General features: G+C 41.4%; 1 protein-coding gene across 1 annotated transcript in view; it reads left to right on the top strand.

The window, feature by feature from the left end:
- POLD3 (DNA polymerase delta 3, accessory subunit) overlaps window positions 1–6,021 on the top strand; it is a 51,518-nt gene extending 45,497 nt beyond the window's left edge. The window contains exon 12 of the mRNA XM_047823439.1: window positions 4,053–6,021. Within this exon, the coding sequence (XP_047679395.1) occupies window positions 4,053–4,255 (203 nt within the window). The 3' untranslated portion in view covers window positions 4,256–6,021. The remainder of the gene's footprint in view (window positions 1–4,052) is intronic.
- Window positions 6,022–16,014: the final 9,993 nt, after the last annotated feature.

The raw sequence follows: 16,014 nt of genomic DNA, 5'->3' as shown, positions 1-16,014 counted from the left end.
CATCTCTCCAGAGGGGTTTGACTCTTCCAAATCACTTCATGTTTCCCGTTTGTAAGTCATGTTAGATAAAAATGTGTGCTTTTTATGGTGACCTAGAGGGGAATTAGAATTTAGCGCTTCAGTTAGTTATAGGTTGAATTCTTCAGCCATGTTTAAGCTTGTTCTACCCTTCCACAGTTGACTCAAACTTCTGTGGGGCTTTCACACTTGCAGGCCAATAGGATGCTCTGATCCTGGTACTTTTTGTGTTTACAGAGACTTGTGGGCTTAGTCTTGGAAACCTCCTGTTAGTTGGATAGCCTATAATTGTAGTTTCTCCCTTCCTGTGGCACCTGCTCTCCTAAAGAAGTATCTTTTCCCTTTCTTGACTCTCCTTTTCTGGTTCAAACTTTCATCTTAAAAAGATTGATCAATTCTGAAGAATCTACTTTTCCTAGGTTGTGTGGTTGTTAGAATAAGTGCAAACCCTGTCCTGTTGTTCCCTACCTTCCACTCCTCTGAAAAGGCCTCTGCCATTTTTTTTAAAGATTTTTTTCTCAATGTTTATTTTTAGGAGAGAGCATGCAGGTGGGGGAGGGGCAGAGAGAGAGGAAGACACAGAATCCAAAGCAGGGTCCGCACTGCCAGCACAAAGCCCTATGTAGGGCCCGAACCCAGAAACCAGGAGATCATGACCTGAGCTAAAGTTCAGTGCTCAGCCAGCTGAGCCACCCAGGCACCTCAGGCCTGTGCCATTTTAATTGTAGCATATTATCGGGGAATAAAATTCCTTACACTGGAAATTGGTCTTTTCAGTGCCAAATTTTTTGTGAGCCTATGAATTCTGGACTTCAAGTTAGGGTTGTTTTTTTGTATTTTGTTTTGTTTGCTTTCAGTCTTCTAATAGTGTGTTTTCAAGCCTTTTGGTTTGACTAGTGGTGATAATATGTGCATTTACTATTGAAGTTCTTACTTTTTCTTTGTTTTAAATTTAAGAGGACAAAGGCATCAGTGCCAGTTTTTCCCTCCTTCTACCCCGAAAGAAAAATGTCAGATATATCATTGTGAGCATTTACTGGGAGTTTGTGGCTAATTACCTGTTGCTTTGTTCAAAACACAGTACTCAAGTTTTGGCCAGGTATGGGATGTGGACTTTTTACACTCCTGTCTCCAGACAGGACTATTAAGAGCCTTGGATGCAACAATGAAAACCGTGCTCACATAGCACTTTTTTTTTTTTTTTAAAGGTTTGTAGTCCAAGCTCAACCTAATGAATCTTGGCTCCTGTTACCAACAAAGGAGTTGTGCTTTCCTTTCTGTTTGGACTGTTCCAAATGTACCAGCACAGGGGGCTTGTCCTGTCCTATGCTGGATGAGAGCTGGTCTGGGGGTTTTCAAAATTGATCTTTCCTTTTCTGTGACTTTGCTTCAGGGACTGGGGAGTTGGGCCCCTGAGATTAGTGTGGGGTAGACTTTTGGACAAGTTAGAATTCTAACAGCAAAACATTGAGTGGAGAATAATTCTGATTTTATCCATGTAAACTGGGCTCTTTTTTTTTTTTTTTTTTAATGGCAGCCCAGAAAAGTTGCATGTTACTCAGTTAAAATAAAGGTTCTGTATCTTTAAGTTGAAATCTCCTTTGTCTTACAGTTTGAAGTAACTAAAGCTTTGAATATAGAAATCCTTCTTTTAGCTCTTGAGGTATACTAAGTGTGCTGCTGAAGAAATTTTGTTGGTGTTGCCCTGACTGGTTTTAACTCCCCCAAGCAACGCATTGCACAGAATTGGCAATGAGACAACCAGTGGTTTCAGTAATAAGTAATGAAATAATGAGCTAATTGATGTTGGAGTTTTACATTATAGACCTGCTGCCATTTGAATACAAAGTATAGCTTATGAAGGAGCAAGTTTTATACCACCAACTAGTAGTAAGTTGTTTCTTTTCTATGTCTGCATATGGCTCTTCAGACTTCCCTAATTTGAGATATTGAGTAAATAGCAGCTCATAAGTTTGTTCCAATAATCCAGTTGCATAATGCGTTTCAAGTTGCCGATGAGATTGGGCTAGTGTGCAGGGATCATAATTGCTGAACTAATAGGTATGCCATGGGAATTCCCTAAGTACCTTAGAGCAGCATTTCTCAAACTTCACATTACTTGAAGATCTTGCTAAAATTCAAATTCTGATTCAGTAGGCCCTCAGGTAGGACCTGAAATTCTGCATTTCTAATAAAATCATGGGAGAGTCTAATGCCTCTGGTCTGTGGAGCACAGGTGAGTAGTAAGGCCTTTGAGAACACTTTATATATGTAAATATATATATCTACATATATATATTTAAAGCTTCTCAGTGATTTGTAGCCTCTAAGTTGATAGGAATCAGCAAAGTGAACTCTAGGCTCTTAAAAGTAATGACAAATCCTAGGAACTCTTAGTGAGGGAACCGTTAATTATGTACCCTTAATGGGATTAGATGGGTATGGTGAAGGAATGCTCTACCGGCAACAGACCTCCAGCATGGCTTTGCCATTGTGAAGGGAAAACCAGCATTGATGGGTACTTGCTAATAAGATCACTAGGTGCATCCATACCTTCTGTGAGGCAGTGTTACTCCCATTTTACAGGGGAGGAGAGAACAATGATTCTCAAGGTATAGTCCCCAGACCAGCAGCATCAGCATTCCCTGGGAACATGTTAGAAAAGCAAATTCTCAGGTCCATCCCTCACCTACTGAATTTGAAGCTCTGGAATTAGAGTTCGGCAATCTGTTTTAATAAGCCCTGCAGGTGATCCTGATGCACATCAAAAGTTTGAGAATTTATAAATGGCAGACTACATATTAGTATGCAGATATAGTTGATTCCAAAGCCACTGCCTCTGGAGTAGTTTGTTCTTAATCGCTAATTAAGTGCTTAAAACTATTATTGTTCTTTAATAGGACAAAAATGTACTTTAATCGTTTGAGCATTTATGATGCATATTAGGTTACTGTGTTCAGCCAAGAGGAGATGTTTTCCTTTACTCTTCATCTTCCTGCTGCAACCAGGAAAGCTGAGAAAGAATGTAGATGTTATACAGCTGCTGCAGCTCTCTAAAGTCACAGGAAGGTGGCATTGTACTGTTTCTCATGATTGGTTTGTGTGCTGCAGTAATACTGAAGAGACCCTCATCAGTTCTGTGACATCATTGTTGGAAGTTATTGTCTGTGCCTATGCCCTTTTCAGCTTCCTTATACTGACTGCTCACTGGTAAAATTATTTTCAAAGGGGGAGGGGGTCAGTGAATTTTATTGGTATAAGAAAAGGCAAAAGTATGCCTTTGGCTGATAGGGCATTAAGAGAATTGGTAACTTTGTTTCTCATTTTATCACTGTCTTAAAACAATCAAGCTTGTTATATGATTGAGTTTGCTTGGGGCAGTTATCTTCACAATGCAGACCACTAGTAAGTGTTGGGTCATTTAGAACTAAGAACTGAAAAATTGAGTAATCTGCAATTCTTGTGTTTAGGATGTGCAGAGAGTGAGCGGGTGATGTCAGGATATAGCCAGCCAGGAGGGCCCCTGACTGTGAACCTGGTTAGACAAGATGAAGACTGGCGAATAGAGCAGAGATTAAGATCCAGAAAAGCAGCAGTGGAAGGAAATAGGCAGGCACTGTGGGTCAGGGAAGTGAGATTGAAGAAGTCAGTCAAAGCATGGAGGTAGAAGTGGGTATTTGAGATACAGACAGTTCAATGTAGAGTTCAGGAAGTTACCTAGCATTGACCAGGACCCAAATGCAGAATTTGGGCAAAAGGCATGGGACATAGCAGCGAGACAGTAAGGGTAAATGTTGGCTCTGAGCCCCAACTAGAGACTGTATGAGTTTAAGATAAATAGTTTCTATTGGTGGCCTGATCTGATCTCCCAGTGGGAGAAGGCTCCAGTATTAGGTGAGCTGATCAGAGGGTCTCCCTTGATCAGAGGGTCTGAAGGAATTGGAGTGAACAAGACATCTCATTCTCTTAATAACAGTGTTCTAAATGACTCGACCCACTCCTTTCCCATTTTTTTTTTTTTTTTATTCTGCCAGTGACTGAAAAAGTCTATGTGAGTGAATCCTGCACAGATAGTGAAGAGGAGCTTAAGATGAAGACCTCCTCCGTACATAGACCCTCTGCCATGACAGTGAAAAAAGAACCCAAAGAAGAACGAAAGGGCCCAAAGAAAGGGACTGCGGCTCTGGGCAAAGCCAACAGACAAGTATCCATTACTGGCTTCTTCCAGAGGAAGTGAACTGCCATCTCTGTTAGTTCAGAGACATGGAGTGGTCAAGGGAGAAGACCAAGACAGACAGACTCTCACTTACTGTGTAAGTTCATCCTGTGCCTCACCTTGCCTGCATCAAAAGACTTATTCCATCCTGTGAGGTTTATACTGTTTCTGGTTTTTAACCAAAGGGAAATCACCTGGAAGCAAGAGGCAAAAGAATATTTAAGAAGCTGTTGTGTTTTAAGGACATTTTTTTAAGCACAATCTTGACCTGTTCTGGAGAAGAATTCACTCCAAACATAAATTGGAACAGGTTTCAGAATTATCACTGAAGCCATTTAGTTGCTAATTCACTGGTCCCTACCCAATCCTGTGTCCTGAGCACTTATGGCTCAAGAAGTATTCTTCTTTGTTCCTTTGTATTCTGTGGACTTGTGTGGGTCTTCATTTATCCCTGAATTTTACTGGCTGTGTTTACCACTCTCCCCATAATCCCTTCCCCACTACCATACTTCTATGTGAAGCCATTTTCTGTAAGTCTTTTAAATCTTTGTTGGACTAAAGGCTGAAACAAAAATCTCCCTATAATCCTCTAATCCTCTCTTCCTCCGTTATAAAGTACACTGACACCTGGCTACAGACCAGCACATTGCTTATGTTCTGCCCCTTTCACAAAAGCTCTCTCGACCTTCACTCGCAATTAGTAGGTAGGGAAAAGCCTCAGGCAGAGCACAAATAGAAATGTAATGATGTATTCAACTCCACCAGAAATTACTTAGTGTCAGCATTGACGATAGTAGAGGCCTTGCCATGTTGCTGACACAGGGCATGTTTTACGCTGCTCTTTGTGATTTTTGTCTCCTCCTCTCTCCCTTTCCCACTGTTAGTACCTAGAGAGTGAAACCCAGGCAATGAAATGGAGGCTAAAAAGAGAAAGCCTTTTCTGTATGCAGGGTACAACAGTTAAGAAAAAGTTCTCCTTCTCAAGGAACCTGAATGTTCAGAAACAGCAATTTTCCAGGAAGGTAACAAGGAAGAAATAAAGCACACATTTTTATATAGATGTTGCTCCTCTGTATTTTAACCCTCCCATTTGCCTAAAAGTATAGGCTGCCCAAGAAAGGTGGAGAGACTGAGTTGTTAGTAGGACTAAACAGCAAGTAACACATTCTCATTTGTTGCTTATGGAAAATCATCTATTCTATTGATAACTTTTAAGTGATTTTCATGATAGCTGGACAGTGACCTTGGTGGATCGAAGTGGTGAGGTAGTAATCTGGTACAGTGAGCTCTAGGGAAAGAACACAGGCTCATCTGCTGGCATGACTCACAACTGACAGACGAGGGACGTCTGACTTAGCCTGCGTATGTCATGATGCAGTCAGCATCCAGTAAACCTACTGTTTAAGGTTAGGATTCTAACTGACCTTGGATTCATACGAACATATTTAGCAGCCATCTCCCGGGGCTCTCCAGCCAGGCACCCCATGGACTTGATTGAGACCAGAAGTTTGGAAGATGAGTCCTGGCATTACATCTAGGACTTGAGAAGGCAGACGCTTTGTGTCATAAGCAGAGTAAAGGTTGACGTATTCCACAGCCCTCTTTCTTTTTAAAATGTAAAAGGATGGAAAGCCTGGACTTACCTTTACAAAAAACCTCTGGAGAATGATCTTTAAAAAATTTTTTTGATGTTTATTTATTTTTGAGAGAGAGAGGGAGGGATACACAGAATCAGAAGCAGGATCCAGGCGCTGAGCTGTCAGCATGGAGCCCAATGCGGGACTCAAACCCACGAACCGTGAGATCATGACCTGAGCCAAAGTCGGACGCTTATCCAACTGAGCCACCCAGGCGCCCCTGGAGAGTGATCTTTTAAATGGTTATTTTTGTCATTGCCTCTAGTAATTTTTCTAAATAAGAATTGGAAAAATTTAAAAAGCAACAATCTAGTTTTTTGTGGGTTTTTTTTTTTTTTTTTAAATTCTGCTGGGCTCTCTCTAGTGAAACTGAATTTTGAATTGGAAAACTCCAGTGGTAGTTGGAGTTCCATCTTTGAAAGGATAATGCAAATCCTGTGATCACCACACCCAGTATGCTGCCTGAACTCAGCTGTCTGCAAGGCTTAGGAGGGAGGGAGTGGTGGCCTTTTTTTTCTTTTTATACAAAACTCTACCATGTTATCCACATGAGTTAAATAAATTTGAGAAGTTGTTTTAAAACAGTGCTTCAAACTGAATGTCTGATGAGTCTGTTATTTGACAGGACGGCAGCAGTGTGTGCAATTATTCAAACCCTGAACAGGAACAAGGCTGGTTTTCAGTTCATATTGTTAAAACTGCACACCCATAGTCTGAGATGAACAAGTCATTTGCTGCCTTCATCATTTTTTCAACCCAGTGGGAAACCTTAGTTTCAGCCAACATCATTTTTTAGTTCATTTAGGAGAAAATGTAGTCCTGATCTTGCACATTGTGTTAGTTTGGCTTCATCACTTGCTAGCCATGTGACCTTGGGCACATTTCTAAGCCTCAGGTTTTTTGTCAAAATAGAGCTAAAACGAGTTACCATAGATTGTCAAGACTGAAGAAGTGTATACATGCAGCCTAAATTTGGTGCACAGTTGTAGCACACAGGTGCTCTACAAATGGTGGCTTCCTTCCTGCTGTGAGAAATGCAGTCAGCCACCAACTTCCTGAAACGTTTTCAAGGACATGAGCCAGATATTCTACTTTGAAAGTTGTCATTCTGGCGGGAAATGTGATCAAAGGTGGAAGATACTTGTTCTATATTATGAAAAATTTTAGAGAGAGTAAATACTTTTCTATTGAAACAAAGTGAGGTTCATTGATGGCTGTATTTACTATACATGAAAATACGTGTGTCTACTCATGTGTCAGGCCTCTGACCTGGACACAAGAGGATATAGGTAGCATCCTAGAATTTAGCACTTGTCTACAGGCTCTAATGGAAGAGACAAGCCACTAAAATGAAATTATAACATGATATGGTGAGTGCAGTGACAAGTAAGCGCAGGGTTGTCTGAGAGCTCATAGGAGTGTGGGCATTCTTCCTGGAAGAGAGAAAGCTAAGTGGATATTTGAAGGGTGAGTAGGATTTTACCAAGCAAAGAGAAATGGAAAAGATTTTCCAGGCAGAGGAACATGGCTTTGGGGGGAAATGGACAGTAGACTTTGGGAAAAGGGATGAAATGTATTGAGAAATGAAGTCGGGTCCGGCTAAGGAGTTTGGATTTTAATGGAAAGACTGTGAAGACCAACTGAAAAATTTTAAGAAGAATAATAACATTAGAAGTTGATTCTCATTTAAGAGGGCAGCTGGCATATTCTTTAATTTTATGTGCCATATAGTATTTCTACGCATGCATGTACATTGTATCCTACTTCTAGTGCTATTAAAGTTTTAATGGGATTAAAAAATGTCACAGCTAAAACAAGGCTGCTTCATTCTGGCAGCCAGCATAGACAGTTGCAGTATTTCCCTCGTCTTCCCCTATCAACACAGATTTCTCTTGCAGAAGGCTTTTCAGTTTTCTGAAATTGATTTCAAAAATGGGGTAGTTCTCAGACACTCTCAAAGATATGTGCCTCCACTCACCTCCCTGAAAAGAACTGAGGAGGGGAGGGAGGACGGGTGGAACAGTTCTATTTCTTTTCTATCTTTGTTTCTCTAAGAAGACATTAGTTATTTTACAGGAGAGAGCTGAAGAGAAGGGCCATATAAGGAAACTAAATAGTTTCGCCAGGACATGAGTAGAATGAGTGCATAATACTGTATTTGCCAGAAACGTACTCTGTGTCAAGACTCGTTTTGGTAAACTTGTCTCCTTTCATTGGTTCCGGGACCTAGTATGCTGTAATGCAGCTTTTTACCACCATGAAACATTCTGGGGCTGCCTCGTTTTGTTGTGAGAAGGCAGTATTGCTTTCTGAGTTATTGCCCTGGCGGCTCTGTAAATTAGCCCATGCTGTCACCATGCCCTCTCTGAAGGGCACATTGTACCCAAATGACTGCATTTAGGATTGACTCTTGCCACTCCCTGCTTCATGACACTTCTCACCACTTGTATCTGTGTCCAGTTTTTTTCTGTGTGTTCTTAAGTGTGGGCCACCCACAGATTGCCACCCAGGCTCTTTAGCCAGAGAAACTTGGTAAGGCTTCTGATCCAAACCCACCTTAATTCTAGAATTGCCCTTTCATTTCAAGCTCTAAATATTGTCTGGCTCCCCCACACCATTCCCTCTCTTTTTTCTCATTTACTCTTGCCAGACTCCTTGTTTCTTGAGGCTTCACTTTGGCTTCTACCCCCTCTCTCTTTTTTTTTTTAAATACTTAAAAGTTCCTCATTGCTAGTCCTACTTTAACTTCTTTCTTTTGGTCTTTCAGGCTTTCTTAAGGTTCTTCTTTCACATCTTTTACTAGACTGCTCTTGAAGAATGGAAAAACCATGTTGTTTAATATCTGCTTTGGATCATGCAAATCCAAAGTGTCAAGCAGTTGTTGAATGCTAGTTCTGTTCATTCCTGGATAAGATACTTTAGAGACTGCAAGAGCTCAGAGGTTACCATTTTGGAGTGGCAGGACATGCACCCTAAATAAATAGCATTATGTAGCAGTGGAGATGATGCTTAGATGAGGGGTAGACAGGAACTTAATAATCAGAAAAGTACCAGGATAATCATAACGGGCAACATTTTATAGTCCTTTGTGAAAAACAACAGAGGATTTAATGCAAGAAAACAGGCTGAGGGACGGTTCGCCATTTTAGTGGATTTTATTCAACTGTTTGAATGTCACTCATCATTTATACAGTCATGGTATAGGTAATCTATTAAGGGAACCTTTAGTGGAGTTATTTCTGTCCTATCTTAAGAATGAGAATACTGACAAGAAAGAAGCAGGTACCAAGGACTATTCCAAAAGGTACTTTATGGGATATATATTGGATTAGCATGAATTCAGCTCCATTTTATGTGTGCTCAATTTTGGCACAATGGGGAAGCAGGATGCTTTGAAACAGCACAAGTTGGGAGGCAGAGGGCTCTGGATTCAAACTTTGTCTAAAGGCACTAACCTTAGGTGAGGAACTCCTCCTCTGAGAACTTGTTTCCTCATCTTTACGATGAGCTACCACCTACCTTAAAGGGTTGTTTTTGTTGTTTGATTGATTGATTGCAAAAAGAGTACAAACTGGGGAGAGGGGGAGGGAGAGAGAATCCCAGGCAGGGATTTGACGATCCCACAACCGTGCAATCATGACCTGAGCCAAAATCAAGAGTCAGATGTTCAACCAGCTGAGCCACCCAAGTGCCCCAAATGTTGTTTAAGGCTTTTATGAAATACTGCATGGGCAGCTCCTAGTATTTGGACATACAATAAACTCACACAAAACAGAGTAACTCACATTTTTTGAGCACCCACTGTGTGTCAGGCACTGTTCAAGTATGTTAAGAAGTATTAACTCTTAATCCTCATAGTAACTCTATGAGATAGGCACGTTTGTTCCCATTTTACACATGAGGAAATGGAGGCAGAAAAGTTGAGTAACTTGTTCAAAATCACAGAGTTAGCAAGTGACACAGAGCCAAGGTATAAATCTTGACAATTTGGCTTCAGTGCCTGTAGTCTTAGCCACTATGCTATCTTGCTCTTGGCTCTATATTAGTTCACACTTCGATACTGCCCAGTGATGATTGATGTTCGTTTTTATAAGTGAAAGTACAACTAGTTGTTCGGTTCCCAGATTGTGAGATGTGAAGGCAATCTTAATGTTTATCTAACTCAACCACTCATCTGCTGCTTGAGTCCTTTCTACAGCATCCCTGCCAAGTGGTCTTGAATCTATAAACAAAGATTCCATTATGCTCAGTATACTGTGCTTACTAAATTACCAAGTTAGATAAGTGGACTAATAAATGTTAAGAAGAATTTAAAGAGAGCCTGGAATAAAATAAAGTTTTCTGATTAATTTTAGATCACCAGGAAGCTCGTCTAAATAGAGCCTGGTTCCCTAAGCAGTGCATTTAATTGGTTTCAGTTTAAATCAAGAACACTGTTTTTCTTTGAAACAGATTGTCCAGTTCTTGGCCTTGCCTTTGACTTACCCATGTAAGAAAATCAAGAGGAAATTTGGTATTTCTTTATCCTATTTAAGCCATACTGCAGGTTCACAGGTAGAGAAGTAGCCCCTAAACATTTGTTGCCCACTGATTGCTCTGGCTTAGGCCAAGGCAGTGTCTTCCATTTTGAATATCAAAACCAGGTTTTTCTAAGAGATGTGTGAAGGTTATATAAACATAGCATAATGATGGTATTCTGTTTTATTCTATCCTGGAATAGGGCGTATAGGAAGCAGAACCATTTTCCTGCCATAAAGCCTGATATGAAACTCTCAATTATAGTCTACCTTCATATGGTGCTTTACTTTATCTTATTTCATCCTTGTGATAACCTACAAAGTTTTTCTCTTCTCTGTTTTGTAGAAAACAAGCCTAGGTTGTTTAGCTAGTGTGCCCAACATCTCACAGTAAGGGGGAGTGAACCAGATGTTCTAGAACCTAGGTTCAGATTTCACATTGTGTGACTCTTCCACTATATAGCAACCTTTAATAAGAGGAAGCTGTTGGTCTGCCCATAAGTATGCTTTGAAAATGCTTCCTGATTTGCCCAACAACCATGATGGCTGCTGTGAAAAATAGAAAAGCACATGACAAGTTCTCTGCTTGCCTGGGACAGACCATCATTGGAAAGGCAAACATGTGCATGTTTGTGCATTTCACAGACTTTTGTTAAAAGGTTACTATGTGCCCAGCACTGTTGTGCTAGATGCTGGGGATATAAAGATGAATTTCTTGCCCTTGAGGAATTTAGCTATCTAGTGCAGGGAGAGATGTAGACCAATACTTATAATGTGCTATAATGCTAATATAATACTTGAGTGCTTACCAAGGGCCAAAATTCATGCAAGATATCTAAATTTACTTTCTCTAATCCTCACAACACTTTCATTTACAAATGAAGGTGGGGAGGCTCAGAGAGTTTAAATGCTTTGCCCAATAAGTGCCCAATAAGATGTGTCTTTTTTTTTTTTTAAGATTTTCTTTTTAAGTGATCACTACACCCAAAGTGAGGCTTGAATGTATGACTCCACGATCAAGAGTCACATGCTCTACCGACTGAGCCAGCCAGGAGCCCTGAGATGTGTCTTTAATAATAGATTTATAGTGGAAAATTGGAGGAACTGGAATACTTGAATGGTTGTGATTAGCAAACCTGTATAGGAAGCTGACTTCCTGTCAGATAGGTGTGTGAGTGAACGTGGAAGTTGGAACAAAAGAAATAAGATGAATTACACCTTTAAATTGTTGATCCCAGATAGGGATGATCTTGCCAGTGGTTCAAGTCACTGACTCTTTGCTATGATGCCCTGCATCTATCTTTACCTAAGGAAAACCATCCCAGTGGGCATTAGGCTAGAGACTGAGGCTTGCTCTCCTCTGGTTGGCCTGGAGGGCCAGAATTTGAAGTCTAGGCCTTCTGACTTGAAGCCTTTATTCTTTCCACCGTACCATGTCCTTCCTTCTCTGTGTAAGGGAGGTATGTGGCCACGAGTTGCTGTGGGCCCCAGGAAGGGCTGTCTGCTACTGCCTTAGAGATTAAGGTTTTGAGAATAGGAGTTTGCCAAATGAGAACGTGAAGCCATCCCAGGCAGAAAGGACAGGGCATGCAGCATAAGGGGTGCACAGGCACAAGAGAAAGCTTGGAGTACTTAGAGATTATAAGCAGATTGAGGAGAGGTGGAACAGTGGGCGATGAGAGCAAATAAGTGATCAGGGGCCAGATCACAGTGAAGTTAGACTTGACTCTATGGACAATAGGAAACCACTGAAGAATTTTAACTTGTCTGGATTGTATGTTAGAAAAATCACCCTTTGTAGACTGAAGAGAGAATTACCTGGAGGTCATAAGTCAGAGGCAAGTTGCACCTGCATCTTGCAATAGAGCAAGCAGAGGAAAATAATATGAAATTAGGTTTAGTTCAGTTTTAGGCAAATGACTTCTTGATTTCCTTGGAAACTCATGACAGGAGAGAATTGGGAGTGGCTTCAAATCTAGAATGATTAGCCTTTTGCTGGGTCATCTCAAGCTTGGAAATCCTCTGGCTCTTGCCTGAGCCATGGTCCTAGTTAAACCATGGAGATGGGATTGGTTCCACAGTTCCACTAAGGATACATGTAGGCCATTCTCTGACGCACAAACACAAACTCTGATTTAGATCTGGAACTTACTGCATCTCCCTGGAATTCTTTGGGCCAAAATGACCCATAGTCCCAGAATGGTCAATTAAATTCATCCAAAGTCATATTTATTGTACACCTATTCCCCACCAAGTGCTTCCATATACTTTGTTATTTAATCCTAATAATTTTGTGAGGTGTAGATATCAGCCCAATTTTGTGAATTAGGAAATTGAGTATCAGAGAGGCTGCCCTGTTAGTTCATGATAGAGCTGGGATTTGACTGTGAGTGTCCTATCATTGTCCATTCTTGACAGGGGTTGTTTTCCAGGGGTATGGAGCACAGTAAGCAGTACCGCATATCATTAGGGTGCATATCAGCCACTCACTGAACAGCCATGATACCCAGGACCGTTCAGTGATAATACTTTTATTCCAGCAGTAAGTTTTTTGCTGCAAACCCCAGAGCTCACCCCTAAAGTGTAACAGCCAACCTGAAAAAAGCTGCACGAAGCCCCTTCCCCTTAGAATTGTGCATAGCTCACGATATGAGTTACATGGCTTCTCAGCCTATAGAAGCAGCAGAGCAGTTACAGGCAGTTGGCTTTTTGCTATCAGGTAGGTAAGTGGTTGTCACTTCTTGGGACACTTCTTGGGATTTTAAAGTTGGACAGACTGGGGGCACCTGGGTGGGTCAGTTTGTTAAGTGTCTGACTTCGGCTCAGGTCGATCTCACAGTTCGTGGGTTCGAGCTCCGCGTCGGGCTCTGCTGACAGCTCAGAGCCTGGAGCCTGCTTCAGATTCTGTGTCTCCCTCTCCCTCTATCCCTTACCCCCCTCACACTCTGTCTCTCTCTCTCTCTCTCTCCCAAAAATAATAAACATTAAAAAAATTTTTTTTCTAAGTTGGATAGACTGGTGCTGGGTGCCTGTTGACTACCCGTGTGACTTCTAGAAAGGCATTTAACTTCTCTGAACCTCAGTTTGCTCATCTGTAAAATGAAGGTAATATCTACTTCAAGATTGTTGTCAGGACTAGAGATTATAAAAAAGTGCCTGGTTTATTGTGATTGGTCAGTAAATGATAACTTATTATTTTCAGAGCAGTGCTTTGGGCTTTAACCTATGTGGAAAAAAATGAGTTGTCATCATTTATTTTCTTTCCTTTTTTTAAATATTTATTTATTTTTGAAACAGAGCATGAGTGGGGGAGGGGCAGAGAGAGAGAGAGACAGAATCCAAAGCAGGCTCTAGGCTCTGAGCCATCAGCACAGAGCCCAACGCAGGGCTCAAACTCACAAGCCATGAGATCATGACCTGAGCTGAAGTTGGACGCTCAACCAACGAGCCACCCAGACGCCCCATCATCATTTATTTTCAACTGTCCTTTATTAGAATGTTTACTTTATGTTATAGACAACACATTAAACTATCAAAAATGATGTTATGATAAAGCAAGGAGGGAGTGCTAATGGACCCAGTGTTTTGGTGGGCTTCCTTGTGATTCTGCCCACCTGTCCAAGCTCCCCTTTGATCTCCCAGCATGAGCTGTCTCATGCTGTGTCTTTCAGGTGAGCTGCCATGTCATGCTGTGCAACCTATACACTTGTTTCAGCCATGTTTCTACTTGAAGCAATTTAGAGAAAAACCAGCGGTCTGAGTGTGCATTCTGTTTCCCCAAGTATAGACATCAGGGGGCGCCTTTATAAATGAAAAGATAAACAGACCTCCAGCAGAGAAGAGACCTCCCCCAGCCTCCCACAATGATGTATGGGGTGCTCAGGCAATAGTCATGCCTGCAGTTTGAGCCCATCTGTTTTCTCTGTTCACCTCCTGAGTACTGTCCCCTTGTGGTTTGCATCATTCCCAGAGACCAGCCAACTCCAACCCTCCTCAAGCCACTTGGTCAATAGCTGTCTTATTTAAACACACTCCCTCTCTCTTTAGGTGCCAGATGTGAAGTTTCAAGGCAGCAGAGGCCAGGCTGGCTAACACTGTGACACCTGCTTTAGCAGGCAAGCCAGTCAGCTGCTGCTTCTGATGATGTTGGCCCTTTTTCATGGACAGCATGAGGGCTTCACCCCACCAAGCACACACACAGGCAGCTGAGGGAGCCTCATAAATTATGGTTTTGTTTGTTTACTTAGGGCAAGCGGCGTGGTGTAGTGGAAAGAGCCCTGTACTTTGAAGCAGAAAACATGGGTTTGAGTCCTTACTGGTTATGTGATTTTGTCTTCAGAGCACCTCTCTCTTCGTAGATTTATAATGTATGAGATAGTGATAAGTGCTATTTGTTTATGTGCTTATTGGCCATCTCCTCCACCATGATGTAAATTCCAGGAAGTCAGGGGCTGTCTTGGCCATCATTCTAACTCCAGCACCTAGGACAGTGCCTAGAACATAGTAGGCTCTTAGAAAATATTTATTGAATGAATGAATGAACTCTAAAACTACCTTGTCCACTTACTGGCCATGTGATCCTGGAAAAGTCATTTATCTTCTCTGGGCCTAAGTTTTGTCGGCTGTAAAATGAAGGCATTAGATCTCTGTTCCTGGCACTCTAAGATTATAAGGATTCATTCATTTAACAAATTACCTCGGGTCTCTGTGCTAGGCATTCTGCCAAGCCCTGAAAATACAGTCATGAACAAGTCAGAAACAGAACCTGCCCTCATGGAGTTTTGAAAGGGAGAGACAACCAAATAAATAATGGTGTAAACATGTATTTAAGGACCATTGTGATGAGCCTTACAAAGGATCTGCAGAGAGCACTGTGAGAGGATTAATAGGGAGAACCTACCCATGTTGGGGGTAGTCTGGGAAGATACCCTGATGAAAATGACATTTAAGCTCAGATTTTACAGATAAGCAGGAGTTGGCCAGGAAAAGGGGTACAGGAATTCAGGCAGAGGGAAGAACTTATGTGAAGGCCCTGGGGAAAAGTGTGGCTGGAACAGTGACCAACAGGGAGGTTGGCTGGCCCAGAGTATTGGGAACTTTGTGGCTGTGGTAAGGATTTTGTCATTCTAAAGGCAAAGAGAGGCCAGTAAAGACAATTCCTATCATTATGGAGAGCTCACTATTATATACAAAAGGGAAAGTTGGATTCCCTCCTTACATGCCTGTCCAGTGGAGATAGGGTAGTTATTACCCCATTTTGTAGATGAAGAAAGGGAGGTTCGGTGCTCTTGCAAGTCAGAGGTGGAGCTTACCCTTTGGAATTTTATTCACTCCTCTCAATACTCTGCCACATTTACAGAATTGAGAGCTTCTTTTTCCTCTCAAATCCTCCAAATGGCTAAATTTTAGACCTAAATATCTTGTAATAACAACTCTCATCTGAAAATTGAATGTCTCATAAGCAACCTTTAAGCAAATCTGATAGAGACAAATTTCTCCTGAGCATTATGCTTGCATTTTGAGTAACTACAACCAAATGTGTGATGCATTTTTTATCCTTAGGATGGATTCCTAGGAAGAGCATTACTGTGTCAAAGGATATAAAGTCTTAAGGTACTCTTGACAC

This window comes from Prionailurus viverrinus, chromosome D1 (assembly GCF_022837055.1).
Source record: "Prionailurus viverrinus isolate Anna chromosome D1, UM_Priviv_1.0, whole genome shotgun sequence".
NCBI classification, from domain to species: Eukaryota; Metazoa; Chordata; class Mammalia; order Carnivora; family Felidae; genus Prionailurus; species Prionailurus viverrinus.
Note: the sequence above shows the minus strand (reverse complement) of the source record. Positions and strands in the feature narration are given on the sequence as shown.